This window comes from Psittacula echo (assembly GCF_963264785.1).
Source record: "Psittacula echo genome assembly, chromosome: 11".
In the NCBI taxonomy this organism is placed as follows: Eukaryota; Metazoa; Chordata; class Aves; order Psittaciformes; family Psittacidae; genus Psittacula; species Psittacula echo.
The window spans coordinates 5146816-5162674 of NC_137746.1; the positions used below are offsets into that span (position 1 = coordinate 5146816).

The window sequence follows — 15859 nt, forward strand, 5'->3', positions numbered from 1 at the left end:
AGGTGAGGCTTTTACAATGCCAAAGGCTGGCTGGGCACCCTTGCCCTGTATCTAGACAGGCAGCTATGTGAAGCCTTCCTTTAATGTTAAAAAACCTCCCTCAAAAGCAATTTGACCAAAGCTTTGCATCTCATCACTGTCTTTGCAAGAGTATTCAGCTCTTCCTCAAAGTGAGTACAATGGAACTATGTTTACCAAGTTACACATACCCCTGCCTTGTTCAGTGAGAATGAAATGAAACGCATTGTCTGAGCACAAGGTGAAGAGAAAGTTCTTCCAAAGTATGTGTGTATATGTGTGTGTATATATATATATATATGTGCGTATATATAGCCAGTAGCTTACCTGAAACTTGCAAGAAGTCTGACAATCTGCTGATGACACTGTTGAAGCACATGGATGGGAATACAGATCTGCCAGTATTACCAAGCAAGCTTCTGTCACTTAAAACCCCCAAAATTTCAAAACACACTTGGCAGTAAACCCAGCTGCTGTTCATGTCTCCAAATGTTCCAGGAGAAAGCAGCTTCGGCCACTCTTAAAGCTGTTCTTCATTCCCTTGTCATACCAATACTTACTTTATGGTTAAATGGAAGCTGAAGTGGTAACTGAAACTAGATGGTTTAGGGTAACTAAGAGCACACACCATTTTGGGTACAGAAAACATTCTACTTCAACACAGGAAGAATCAAGAAAAAGAAAACATAACTACAGTAAATAAGACAGACTGCTCACACGTTTAAGTGTACATATTTATTTGTCATTTTACAGTGGCTTTAGTACGGTTTTACGATAAGGTTTTTGGAGGAAAAACCAGAGCTTCAGAATGAGGCTTGAAGTAGAACTTCAGAACTAGTTATTGACAGTTTTCCTGAAGAAATCCTAGTTTCCTTGAAGAAAATCAATCAAAAAAATCAAGGAAGCACAACTGCTGTTGATTAAAAAAAACCCAAACAACCAACTCCAAACACTTTCTAGTCATCCTGAAAACAAAATCCAGCATCAGACAAAATAGCCACTGCATTGAAAGGAACATGTTCCTATTGCACAAGCATCAAGAATGAGATATGACAATCAAAGCCTAATTTCATAGGCAAAAGAGGCCACATGTATCTATATAATTAAGACTTCAAAGCACATCTTTCTTCTGAAGTTATATACCATACTGTAACTAATATTAAGGCCATAAAATCAGAACACTGTAATAAGTGATAGGGCTTGATGCTACTTTTTGTGACATTTGGTAAACAGAAGGTGGGAAAGGGAGGCCAAAACAAGAAATAGAAAGCATTCCAAAGGGAGTTTAAAACTTGAAGGCATCTCAAAAGAAACTCTCACAGAACTGATTTTTGGAGGGGGGTTATTTTGAGTCATTAGATAAAACTGGATTTCATAACAAATCACTCAAGGAGCCTATTCTACTCTTTAATAGCATGTGTTCTGGAGTACACTATAGAATATATTCTCTGGAATTAACATTTGGATTTGTATGAAAACAGGTAATTATTTCTATTTGTTATGCCCTCTTCAAAATAGATGAAAATTTATATAGTCTTTATACATTATCTTAATGACCAGGTAAGGCTTCACTGCACTGAGTTAACTGCACGTAGGTATCTGTGACTTGCTTTTAATTAGGTATCTTGATTACACTAAGCTACTAAAACCACATGGGGAACCCAACACGTCATGTAACTTCAAGAAAGGGACAGTGATGCTTTGCTATCTTTTCTAACTGTGTTCATTTTATTAGTGTACACAACACTTGAAAGCAATAGCTCCAAAGAAGCAGCAACTACCATGGACGTTTGAACATTTTACTTGAGGAAAATCTGGGAATCTGATGAAGCTGAAAATGCACATTAGTTCATTTTTATAAAGTTTGGCTTGCCACCACTTAAGAAAATATAGGTATCAAAACCAGACAAATACACTGCTAACCATCTGTTGTATCTTCTTTTAAAAAATTAGCACCAATTTAAGCATCTGAATTCATAGAAAAACTATGTGACACGCTTGGTTTCTCAAAAAAGATCTTCCCCATTAGAAGACAACACATTAGGATATGCTCACGGGTATTAAATTCACTTTGTTATCAGTAACAAATAGGACTGTTTCAAGTAGTGAACATAAAAAGTTGTTCTTACCCAATTACATTCTTCTCTGCTTTTGTTACCCTAAGAAACTACAGAGTCTGAACTACAGAAACAAATACACAGGGATTTGCTTAAGTACACCCTAGAAAGCATCAGGGTTTTGGCTAGCATTTCAGAGCAGGGACAATGTCTTCCTGTTGTACATTCATACAGCATCTACTGCAGTGGAGTCCCAGTAACCAGACGTTCTGGCCTCACCACAGCAGATACAACTACCTTACGATGTGTAGCTGAAGGTAATAAAAAGCTTTTTGTTGAAGAAAAAGAATCCCAGTGCTCATAGCTATCTGAGCTCACTACAGGAACACACACTGTTGTAACTTTGTTGTTTCTTTATCTAATAAATGGTTAGGTAGTCACATTGCTATTCAAGTCACCTACGGGAGTTAGAGTACAAGATGTTTCGCAAATGATCTCTTACTATGTGTTAAATTTCGGCCCATTAAAAAGATTTCTCATTTCAAATCTCTGAAAACAGATTCATAAAGGAACACACTGATCAAATCCATCAGAATAGCAAAGACGGCAACCAAAATTTAAACACATTAAACTTTTATGTCATTCCTTTCTACATTTTATACTGGCTGTATTTAGAAGAATCCTAAAGTGCTTCAAACCCAGCAATTAATAAAAGTTGATTTCTTCTGTGCAAAACTGCAAGCACCTTTCCAAAAAACAAACAGCAGCATCAAGGAATAAAAACCTTAAAGAGTTACATATATTTTCTCTATTTTGTTTTGAAGTCTTGGACCAAAATAATTTGCCGTATTTTCAATGACAAATTGCAGAAGAGTGCATTTTATTAGTTTAATTTTATACTGGACTTGTTATACACATACTGTTTGAAATAGCGGACCCAGGGAAAATTTATAGCCACAAAGCAACATTGTGTGGGATTTCAATCCCACAACTAAACTTTTAGCTACAAAAATAGTCATTTTATAGAACACAAACAGAAACCATGGTTATCTCCCCACTTTCCTCCAACATGAATATGAGAAAAGATGGTTTACTTAAAACATTAGTTTAGCTCCAGACATTCTCAGCATGCAGAGCGGGCAAAAAATAAAACTGATCTGATAAGTTGTGTAATAAGCTTTCAGAACATCACTATCACTCATGTAATAGATAATCTAAAATATATGTAAAATAATGAGCCAGAATACACTTTTTCTGCCATATTTCAACATCTTAAAAAAAATAAAACCAAAAGACACTCTGGAAAAGCAAAGAAATCACTAGATTCATCTATAGGAACTCAAGTCCAAATTCCACATCTGGGCGCTGGTATCCCTAGATCAAAACCAGTTTTGAGCAGGAATTCCACAATACACCTCCCAGGAAAGAATTTGGTTCCCAGTATATGGTATCACTAAGTTTAGCATCAAGCCCTGATAGAATCCACATGACATATGTAGAATATACAGACAAAGGCTGTTCAGCATTTACCCCCCACCGTGCTTAAACTTCCACTTCAAGTGTCACAGTCCAAATGAAACACTCCACACAAACTGTATTGCCGCAAGACTGAACCCGTACTCCAAACCAGCATTAAGTTCAGGAAAGATTTGTCTGCACTTTAACATCTCAACTTCCAGCACACATGGACATAGAGGACCGCACTTCTGCCAATAGAAGGATCAGCCACTCGGTTCTTGGAGACTTGGGATGTCAGCTGTATTTTGAATGTCTAAATGCTACTCAATTGATAAAAATCAGGATTTAAAGCCAAATAGATATAAAAAGGAAACCAATTTTCCTTTAAGAAAGGAAAATTGAACATATGGAATCACTTTTTTTTTTCCCCTTAATTAATTTTGAATAAACACATATGCTCTGTTAGGTCTTAAAAAAGACAACGAAAACCTCCAGAGCCCTCTGGTTCCTCTTATAGCTTTTGAAACTTACCAACCAACTAGTTAATTTCTAGTTAAGGTTGAGTTTATTTTGACAAGGAAATGCAAACCCCTACCGGAAACATTACAAAACTTCCAAGGCTGTTTGCAAACAGTAGTTTCCAGTCATTAGACTAGTTTATTTTGTGTGAATCATGCAGACAAAGCCTTAATTTGGACATTCATTTCTCATCTTTTTCAATATGAAACTAAATTTGCCATATCACAGTATTTCCTCAAAGCACACTTACAGGCTGCTTATCAGAGTTCAAAATGCCAAGCTTTTCTTTCTAAAGATCGTGGGGTTTTGAGGAAAAAATGATATGAGCACAGATGAAATGAACTGTTTAAAACATACTCCATTTCTGCAATGCCATTCAGCTACTCAGTGTTCATATATCTAACAATGTTTCTGGTAACTAATCTGATTGATAGCCATAGATCCCTCTTTCTTTCAGGTGAGCAGTTAAGATTACAGATTGCATCTATTTTGACCACCACTTATTTTTAGTCAGATTTCATCAGTTGTTTATGTATACTGCAGTAGTGTTAACACTATACAAAGTCTCTCAAAGAAAAGTAACATTCATTTTTACAAAACTGCGCAGGTTTCTTTATATATATATGTATACACACACTCACATAGTCTTAATCTTTAAATACATATAAATATTTATAAATGCCAAAGTGCAAAAAAATGGTCAATTGCATCACTTAACATACACAATTTTAGGATTAGGAATAAAAGTGATTCTATTGCACACCAAACTCTCAGCTTTTAAACCCTTGTCAAGTTACATGTGCACTTTGTTCTCCATCAATGAAGCTCTCATGGCACTGACAACCAGTTCACACACGTGGCACTGAACTTAATCTGCAGTCAGGAATACAGCTAGATGTATATAATCTGTATTGCAGTGTATTTATAGCCTTTATGTGCACACTGAAATAACATTGGGGCTTTAGCATGCATCTATTCCGCATGCGTTTTTCTGAATATAGCCTGCATATGTGTCTTCTTGAGATGAGTGTTCATTCAGGTATTAGCAATTTGATGTTGGTTTATATTGGAATCAAAATCCACAATATTCACAGACATTTCATGCATACTCTGAAGGCAGCAAGATCTCTGTAAAACTTGGAAGCTTCAATGTATGCCAGCAAGGTGATGTTAAAAAAATAAGGTATGAGACAGCTTATCCTACAAGATTTACAAAGAAACTCAGTTAATCTCTGGGGTCTTCTTTTTCAAGAGTACATATACAAACTAACAGTATGTTCTAGGAGAAGGTCAGATACCAGTTCAAATCACGGAGATAGGGCAGTTGTGTTAAACATTAAATGACAATTTGAATCACAGAATAATTTAGGTAGGAAGAGATCTGGAGGTCATCTAGTCCAACCCTCATAGTTCTGAGCAGACCAAATCCAACAGGAAAAATTTAACTCCGAATATCTAAAATCTTTGTTGTGTTAAGCCTTCTAAAGTAGTAACTGTTAAAATGAACACAGCACAGTGCAACTTCAGTTGAAAAAGATAAGAATGTGGAAAAATGAAATCTAAGGAAGTTACTTGCATAGTGAATCACTACTGTTCATTTTGAATAGGTCTTTAGTAATTTTAACTTACACAAATAACAAGGATTAAAAAGATGCCAAAGAACAGCAACCTGCACTGTTCTGCTATATGGTAAATAGCTATTTTTAAATGTAGGGGTTTTTTTTCCAGTGACAAAAGTGCACTAAAAATATTCCACATATATTGTCAGTATCCAAAAATAAAGGTATCCATAGATTTAAAATCAAACAACAAGGAAAAAACCCAGGCCCTAATATCCTGCAATTCATTTAAATAGGATTTTAAAAATCCAAGATTCCAGATGACAATTCTGAAGTTAATGTTAAGAGCTTGGTTCATTTTGGGTTTTTTTTTTTTTAACCTTCTGGGACAGTAAAACCTTAATATTTTTGCTAGAGCAAATTTAGCTACTAAAAAGTGGTACAATTTTAATATAAAAGTAATGTTTGCATAAAGAGAAATTGATGCTTTTCAAATTATAAGGTCAGAAACAACGGAGAGTTTTCCTTTACAAGAGAAATATGTCAGTAATGCAGTGGCTGGCTGGGCCAGTATATTTTATAAGTTCTATTTATATATTCAAGTCAAGAGTATCCGGATCAAGAGCTAAATATAGTGCCTTTAAGAAAGTGGTGTTTTACCTCATCTTGTACATCTCTATTACTCTTATAGCGATATAGTTTAGTCTCACATGCATGCACACACACACGATCCTTTAGCAAAGTTTCACACCTGTGCACTCCAAAGTGAACGTGCACAAAATTCACAAGAGTGCAATATAAAAGCAATTTAAGCCCTACTCTACTACAAATACATTTTCTAATTCAACATATTATGCAGTGTAACAGGCAACGTTTGTATTATCTGGTTCTGAAAACTGTACTGATAAGCCTGTATTGAAGCAGCAAATATTCTCAATCTCCTCTGACACTGTATTTAGAAAATGAGTACTAAATATGTTTTCATCTCCCAGTACAAATAAAGAGTTGTTCCTAAGGCCAGAATAGAGCTAAACTCTGTTAACTAAATACTTAATTTACAAGTGACTCAAAATTACTGCATTTTTCTTTGTTTAATTACTCACTAGACAGAATGGACCCATTAAAAAAATGGAACACATTTATGCAGCTCTTTTTGAGGCTGCAAGTCTCTCCAATTCATCTGTCCTTTTATCAGAGTTTGCAGTGAATGAAGAGCATCACAGATAAAATTTCCTTTTCTGTTTTTTTTTTTTTTTTTGGTAAAGGATCAGTATCACAAGCTAGAAAATACAGAACATTTTAGCACTCTCTCCTCTTCTAAACAGGCATTGCTTCACAGATAAGTCACTCATCCTTCCTTAACGTTTAATTAAGCCACTGTATCTTCCACCCACATTTAAAGAATTGAAAAGTTAGACAAACAGGCTCACAGGCGAAATACAAAGTAATGGCTATATTCTTTACACTTCACGTTTATGTCTTCTACAAGAAGACAGAATTGTTGGAAAGTGAAGCTAGAAAGGGCTCAATAAAATAAAAAGTGCTATGTGGAAGAATAACTGCCCTTTAAACATAGAACTGACAGCATTCAATGTGTGAGATCACACTTACATACAACGCTCCAGTCGTTAAATAAAGCAAACTGCCACAGTCACACGTTAAAACAAACTTCATCGAGACTATACATTCAAAAAACCTCTAATGAGCAATACTGTACTAAAATGTAAACAACCATTGTGTCACAGAAGCCTGCCAGTTGGGACTGAAGATTCATGAACCCACTTAAGAGGAGTTATTGGCTAAAAGTCTATTATAACTGCTCACCTGAAATAGGCTGAAACAAACAAAAGCCTATAATACTGTCTAAATTTAAAATCTTTTCTTCTTTAAACATTGATTTGCTTTCATTCTACAACATTAAGCAGGCAATTTCATAACAACTGAGTAAAAAAAAACAGGCATTACTTTAGCAGAACATGCAGAACATGGAGTTTTTCTACTTGGTTCCATTAACTTACAAGCAATTCAGGCCCAATGGAAACAAGAGATCTTTTCCAAAGTCAAGTCTGCAATCCTGGCTGATCATCGACATCCTTCAAGGGGTCCTGTCAAGGCATCGAGGCTGCTGTCTGTATCGGAGGCCAATGTTTGCTCTGTTGACATGGATGAAATGTCATTGATAGATGATGACTGGGAAGGACTGGTGTTGCTATTCACTGCTGCATCTGTGCTAAGTAAACCAAACATAATAAAATCTGAGGCAAGACAATATTGCAGACACAAATAACATCACTTTCTCCACAGAAATCCTTAGAAAAAGAAATAAAGAGTAGAAAAGCAAGCATTTAGTAGTCAAAGCCAAAGGTGAGCATTAGGAGAAAAGATATTTAGTCTTCTCCCTCTCTGGAGAGGAAGGCAAGGGTAGGTGAGGAGAGGCAATGTATAATGTGAACAGCAGCAAACATCAAGGATTCAAACATGAGCATAAATACTTTGCACTATTAATTATTTTAAAGGAGACCTAATGATGTTTAAGCCTGCATGAAAGGGATTTATTCATGCAGAGCCATAGAATAAGCATTCACTGTAAAAGCCATCTATGCAACAAGTGATGTAGCATGGTATTGATTATTTCATTTGATGACAGGTCTTTGGGGAGAAGGCAGTTCGGGGTCTTGGACACACAGGACTCCTTAAGGTTTTCCTGTAAGTTACTTCGTAACAATGGAAAACTACTGCACATGGATCTCCAAAGGCAGATCAAAATCAAAGAGTCCTAAACAATGAAACTTTTGCCTACCTGGATTATTAAGCAGGATATCTTCATTCACTAGTGCAACAGATCAGCACTATGCATCATAGTTACAGGAGAACTACTGAAACAATGACTAACCTGAGGGCTGATCTTTTACCACACCATTCTTGCTCCTTTCTTCCCAGTCCATTACTTCTTTGTATATTAATTCTTCCATGAGAAGGGTGGGAAGAATGAGAGAAAACATATTGTAAGATCACGGAGGATTTGTACACAATTCACATATGTACAAAGGTCAGTGAAATGGTTAAGGGTCAGTCTGGAAGTACAGCTGTTTAAGTATTTATTTTCACTTTTGTTTCTTTTAAAGGCCTACAGCATAATCAGATAATTCTATGGATTTTCTTTATGCATTACAGAAAGACATTAAGCATGTACCAAAATCAACATATTTTATAAATAGCTGTCCACTTAAAAATAGCAACCATCCCACCCCAAAACTTCAGGTGTATCTATGATGCACTGATATTAACTAGGGGAAAAAAAGTCATATTTGGATTTAATTTTCCATACAGACTCCCTTAATTTGGAGTAACATGATTTACAAAAGGATTCAATCAGATTTAAATAAACATTTTAATTTTCCACCTTGCATTAACCCAAAATAATCTGAAGTATACCTGTGCAGACATGCTCTAAAGAAAATATAAGCCAGAATCAATACTGAGATTTATAAAGCTATTTCACAAAAGCAAGCAGCTTTCAAAGTAGTCAAAGATGTCTATTGCCTTTGCTCCTCTGAGGGTAGCTGTTTAAAATTTAAACTGCCTCACCACTTAATGTATTTGACTACAACTATAAGGTGAATTGATTTCAATACCACAATGCCGTGTATTCTTTTGTTAAAGTCAACAGTTTAACCTATTTGATCAATAAATAAGCAATGAGAGGAAAAAAAAGAAATCAAACAAAGCCACACACACCAAAAAAGCTCTTGTATTTAAGACCTCCAGAACAAATGAATTTGTAAATACTGTCAAGAGATATGGCTTAAATAATGCACAGTGAAAAGAGGCGCATGTTGCTATCACAGGATTTTCTATCAAGGAAAAAGAAGTGTTGGGATTACAAATGGGAAGGATGAAAGATGAAAACTGCAGCATTTTGTTGAGCACATGTACTGCAAGCCATGCATTAATAATACAAGTTCTTACATAAATGTAATTTGACATGTTCTCTTTTTACCTTTCCATTCTTCAATTGCATGTTCTCTTTCTTCCAATTGCGCATCATAAATTTGAGGTGGAGGCTACAAAGAGAAGAAAGTCTATGGAGTATCTACCACATGATGTTAACACAACCAATCATAACTAAACCAGCTAAAAATGACAGCTTTCTTAGCGTTTTGTTACCTTCATCTCTGGCAGTCTAGACTCTATACCTCACATTCATTTTGAGAGTCCAGAATTTGCTTTTTTAGTGGTCCTGCTGCCACTGAAAGGCTGCTTAAAAGCACAACTAAAATTACACTCATTTTAACGCTTTATGGGGCCTTAGAGAAAGACCCCTTTTTGAAAAGCCTAGATTGCCATCACATACGCAACTTCTTCTGTAAAGTAAAAGGAACTATCAACAACCACTTTCAACATAAAATCGGCTGCCCTCCAGCAGCTGTTCTTCAGGTGATTCTGCCCCTAATGTTGATCTGAAGGCTTTATGCATGACTTCTGCTAGCCAAAGAATGAGTTCAAAGCATGCACCTAACTAAAACTAAACTTCAAAGTTATTAAACTGATATCTTAAAAGTTATTTTAAATGGAAACTTACAGCTTCTGCTTCAGCTGGATCATACCAGACAGTAATATAAGGATGACGTAAAGCTTCATCTACAGAAATTCTCTTGTCTGGATCTACTACAAGCATTTTTGATAATAAATCTCTAGCTTGGCTGGCTAGAAAGTAAAAATGAAAAGAAAATACATATAAAGAGCTGTAGAGTTTAATATCTGACGTAGGAAATGAATACTAGGAACACGAGATATGCACTGTGAAAACAGACCCACAAATCCAAACTTCCCTATACAGCTATGTATTTTTTGCTATTATCCAAAATAAACCCAATAACTGACACCAACCAAACTCAATTTTGAACAGTACTGCTGTTACATGGGTCACAGTTTATTTAGCACTAAACCACACTAAATGTATTTTTTTTAAAGCTTATTAAAAATACCTTGGTACAGAAATTAGATCATTTCTGTACAGAAAAAATTTCTGTACCAAATCAGATTTCTGTATCAAATTAAGTTTTTCTTTTAGAAGTGTTACTGCAGGATAACTGGCTACTCATTGTTGCAGTGGCACTTCACTGATGTTTCTTCGTTGTTTAAATGACAATTGCACTAACAAAACAGGCTATAACAAATTATTTTATGTATAAATATTTGACCATCTACAAAATATAAGATGGGTTTTTTCTCATTGTATCAGTAATTATTTGAAGTCAAAGTATAGCCAAAATAAGTTAGATACACACATCAACTGGAAAAAGATAGTTAAAAATAACGACAAATAATCTCCATAATGAGAACATTTAAGCAACAGATGTTTTTCGATAGACTAGAATTAATTGAATTAAACAGAATACTGGGAACAGGGAAATAGTTCTATATTTAACAACTACTACTAAGATTCCAGGACATGTCATAAGGAACAGAAGGTATGGAGCTTCTAATATTGACACCTGTTGCAATAAACATTTGATATAAGTTTTGGTTGTTTATTAAGCGTACTGCAGAGATTTTAAATTAACATCTTAAAAAGAAAAAGATACAAAAAAATCTTGCCTTACTTTTCAACTTATCACGATCAGATTCTGATGGAAATATCCAGTCTGGGAAGAGCTCTTCAAATTTAATACCGGGATATTTGGGCCTGTTTTCTACATAATTCCTCACTGTAGGTTGTAGTTTCTTCATAAAGTCTGCTGATGGCGTTCCTAATTGTTCAATAACTTTATTCCATTGATCAATATCTGCACCATATCTTTAGGAAAATCAGCTGAAGAATTTGAAGTCTGCACTATACAAAAATATCACTTACAGAAATCTGAAAAGTTAATGGAAACTCGAACAAAGGACACAAACATGAGCTTCATTCTAGCATCAACAGTATTCCGAGCTGCCATGCAAAAAGCTAGATTGACATAAAAAAAGAGTAAGATTCAGATTTCATAATATTAAGGACAGGCCAGAAGTGCTGCACAATGCATTATGCCCAAGTATCTTTTCCACATTATTATCTATTGGCTAGTATTGAAAGCAATACTTTCTTTGAGTCTAAAATCAGCTTTACTTGGCAATTGTATCCATAGCAAAACTGTAAGGACAGGAAAGAAAGGCTGCTTTGAATCTTCAAAGTACAACATGATACCATCAACAGTGAAGATTCTTGAAAGTATGGAAAAATACATGAAAAAGATCCTAAAGCAAACAAATACATCCCATTCAAAGTAAGGAATTTTGTGCTCGTCTCCTAAGGAAATCAGGCTTTGGGTAGTAGCAGTTTTGGGCCTTTGCTTGGATTCTTGGGGGTTTAGTTAATTTTCACCTTCAGAAAAGGTTCAAAGGTGTTCTGAACGGTGAATCCAGACTCCTGGAGGGTTTTAGCAGTGTTTTTGTTTAAGTGTATCAATCGTGGTGATACTCATAGACTACTCTCTTCTTAAATTCACAATTTAAGTGTTTTATAGAAATTGCATTTACAAGCTGCAAGCTGAAATTGTGCCTCATGTTTCTTCTGGACTGCCCCTTCTCCTGCTTTCAAGTGAGGGCATTTCTCCTAGACAGAGTGACATGGTTACAGAGATACCAGCATCTGCTCTGAGTAAGCCTCACTGAGGTAACAAAGCTCATTTATCATACTCAGAAGACACTGCAGTTAATATTCCTGATACTTAAGTTTACTCAGACTTACATTGTCTCCTGATAAAAAGAATGTGCAATTCCAGCAGAGTCTAACCATCGACCTTGCAAAATGTCCTAGCTAAATTCATGATCACTTCAACCCATCCATTCTCAGACAGATTTTGTAACAAAACAGTAAGTTTGCTGCACTTTGAATTAAGATGTATTATAAAAACACTGAGGCACTTTTATTTCACAGTTAGTGTGCCAAGAATTCAGCTAGAAATACACATACACTCAATGCTTCATGTTAAGACTTTAGACTCCTGATATGAAGATTGAAAATTTGCTTATTGAATACATTCCAATGGAAAAACTGTATTCAAATAAAAATTAAGAAGTCAATACTGTTAACTGTCATGCTAAAACAAAGCACATACAAAGGAAATCTTAACATACAACAGGAAATTTTGTTCCTAGCTGGGAAAATGGCTTCTGTGAGATCTCCACCAATCTAGATTCAAGAAGCTGCTTTTTCTTTGAGTAACAGCACTCAAACTGAGTCCACTCTATTGTAGTCTCAGAGCATAGAAGGGAGGGAAGGAAAACTTAATGACCTATCCCACTTCAGTAATAAAAACAGGGGAAAAAAAGGTCTCAGTTGGATTGTTTAAAGTGCTTTACAGATACTGAAAGCCGAAATAAAATAAAAACAAGCCCTCAATGTAGGATTGGACTTGAAATAAGTTAAGCCTTTTATCAGAAACTCAAATGGGAGAAACCGTAATTTCCATGTAAAGCAGGCAGCACATGCCGTGTGAATAACCTCACAACCTGCAGACAAACTACCTGTCCTGTTCTAGTGACACTGGGGTCAAAAGTAAACAGAATTTTAGCCCATGCCAAGTATATCTGCCTACTTTCAGGGAGTCTGGAGGAAAAGTTGAAAACAGAGTCCTTATGATAATCACAATAAAACATGATCGTCCTCAAGATAGCATGAGTACCCCCTCATGCTTTTTGCATGAGTCAGGCAAATAGTTTCCTTCACCATCTGGTCAGACAGAGCATTAAAACCACTCTGGTGCTGTTAGGTTTCCATTATTTCATCCTAGGTAACTACATTGCCTGGTTTTTCTACATTTCTTATTTCTAGTGCAACAGCCACTGCCAGTAACTGAGGTCCCCACACCACCAGTCAGGAGCAGCTCCAGTGCATCCCTCACACTGGCTATGCAGAGCATCTCATTTCACCCAGAGCACTGCTCTAAGCATCCTGACAATCCTGTTGACCATACAGGAGAATTCATGCTGAACTTGATTCCCTGCTGTAAATCCCCAAATACTAAGTCAGTTTTCAATTGAAGTTTAACAAACAAACACATGCACACACACAAAAAAAGCAACGCTTCATAGCTGTTTACACCAGCATTGCGCATAAACCACACTGTCAGAAAAACCCTGCAGCTGAAGGTAAAAAAAAAATGACAATCTGACTGAAGCAATCATCACTCAGGAGAAGTTTCAACAACAGAGTTATCAGCATTTCATATTAAAGGGAACTGAAAGTCTTAGAAGTAAAATCCCCTGTAAGCGCAGCTATGCACTTTGAAAAGATACCAGGGGAGAAGAAGACTCCTTGAAACACAGACTGGTGGAACTTCAGTGACCTCCAGAAAACCACAGATATAACTTGTTCAGTCAACAAGTATGGACAAAATTTCCTTCATTTATTCACGAATAACTCAAAATAGCCCATGCTGACATGCAGGTGACAGACATATAACATCCATGAAGAATTGTGTTAGGTTGGTCTGAAGGCTTCAAAAGGTAAAACAATAAGTATAGAAAGGAAGAAAGGTGGAAAACAAAAAAGACTTATTTAACAATTAATCGTTTGTACTACTAAATAATGCATGATCAACTGCTGAAGATTAGTGTCATGAAATTTAGCATTGAAATTGAAAGTCCTCCTCTATAAGATGCACTGATACCTGTGAACACATACTTGGTATTTTTAGTGGTGGACTCAACTTCTCCTTGCTGATGAGCAAAAATACAGTGTCTTCAAAATCTTGGACCACAAGGAGCTGTAGCTTCTTATGACCTACAGCCATAACTGGCAATTGTGCTTTAATTACATCACCTGTATTCTATTTATTTGCTCATCAATTCAGAACATCTAGTTCTACCACACTACTACTTTGTAAGATAGTATTTATAGAAGATGAAATTGGTTTTATTCCAATTTTTAGAATTGGAATTTGAGAATGAGTCAAATGTTTGAAATGTTTCTAGGGAAAGATTTTGAAATACATCAAAACCTTCAAAGAACATTTACGTTAGTAAATGATCACTTCTGTTCTCTTAAAACAGCGCATAGACTTGTTTGAGATTTCGAATCTCTAAGGCATGAAAACATAGATATGAGGGGTTTGTTTTTAATACAGTAAAATTTCATACTATTACTATCGCACAAGAAAGCAGAATTTTATGGAGATAGATCTGGGTCAAAAATATTGGAGGGAGGAATGGAGGAATAACAATCTTATAGAAAAAGTAAGTCCAAATAAAGATTTTCATAGAATGAAAAAACTTTAAAAAGAAAAAGGTTTTCTTTTTATATGAAATAAGAGTAATAAAGGATTTCTCATGCAGTGTGATTGCAATTAGGACACTCTTGCCCAGCAAGTGCTAATAAGCAAGAGAAAAAACTGACAAACTGAATTGTACAATAAAAAAATGAGTCTACTGGTCAAATAAATATCAAAATCCATGCACAGTAAAAAGTCACTTTGTAGGCTTTTGCTTATAACACTTATTATCTACAAAGAAGAAAATATACTTACTGCTATTTATTTTTTAAACCTAAGAGTATCCTTTTTTAAATTATAAAAGCTGAAGCTCTTAATATGAATTCCATGGATTCAACCAGTTCAAATTACGTTAAATACAGTCTACTAAGAAAATAAAGTGGAAAGCTCTACAATTTGGTTAATGACACTAATTTCAAATAGTACAGTAGATCTATTAAAACATATTCTTGAAAATATTGTTTATGCTTTTATACTTATACAGATTAAAAGAATTGTGTTTCTGTTGGAACTGGAAGGGGATTCAAGGATGACTAGGGAAGGATACGATCAGTGCCTTGGAATATCACACAACCTTTCACCAATTCTCCCATGATGCACCCAACTGACCAGATATCAACTGAAAGTAAAAATGAAATGGTCAAATTATGAAGTATCATGAACAAAAGTGAGGAAAACAAACAAAAACATCTAGCATCTACAATAAAACACAACAATGTGGAAAACCAAACTGCTAACATGAATTTTCAATCATATCAACACCAACTGACTGTTGCTAAGTTTTGCTATTACCATTCTGTAAAATACAATCAGTGTTTACTGAAACAACCGTGAAGAAGGATACAATCTCTTCCTGGGAACAGGACTTTATGGAGGACCATTTCTGCCATAATGCACCCAACAGACCAGATATCCACTATCATATGTTAGGTGCAACAAGGACAAAAGATTAAAGAGGGTTTTTAAATACCACAGTTAGTTATTTGTAAGCTCA

General features: G+C 35.4%; 1 protein-coding gene across 3 annotated transcripts in view; it reads right to left on the minus strand.

Annotated features, from left to right (window-relative positions):
- Positions 1-759: 759 nt before the first annotated feature.
- Positions 760-15859, minus strand: part of MAPK9 (mitogen-activated protein kinase 9) — a 28037-nt gene continuing 12937 nt past the window's right edge. The window contains exons 7-12 of one of the 3 annotated variants that reach the window (XM_080626987.1): positions 15413-15484; positions 11218-11400; positions 10194-10318; positions 9612-9675; positions 8505-8576; positions 760-7836 (exon numbers count right to left, since the gene is read on the minus strand). In XM_080626987.1, the coding sequence (XP_080483113.1) occupies positions 7694-7836; positions 8505-8576; positions 9612-9675; positions 10194-10318; positions 11218-11400; positions 15413-15484 (659 nt within the window). In that variant the 3' untranslated portion in view covers positions 760-7693. Of the gene's footprint in view, positions 7842-8504; positions 8577-9611; positions 9676-10193; positions 10319-11217; positions 11401-15412; positions 15485-15859 lie in introns of those variants that run through there. The other 2 variants (XM_080626988.1, XR_013957787.1) reach the window with 2 other exon arrangements.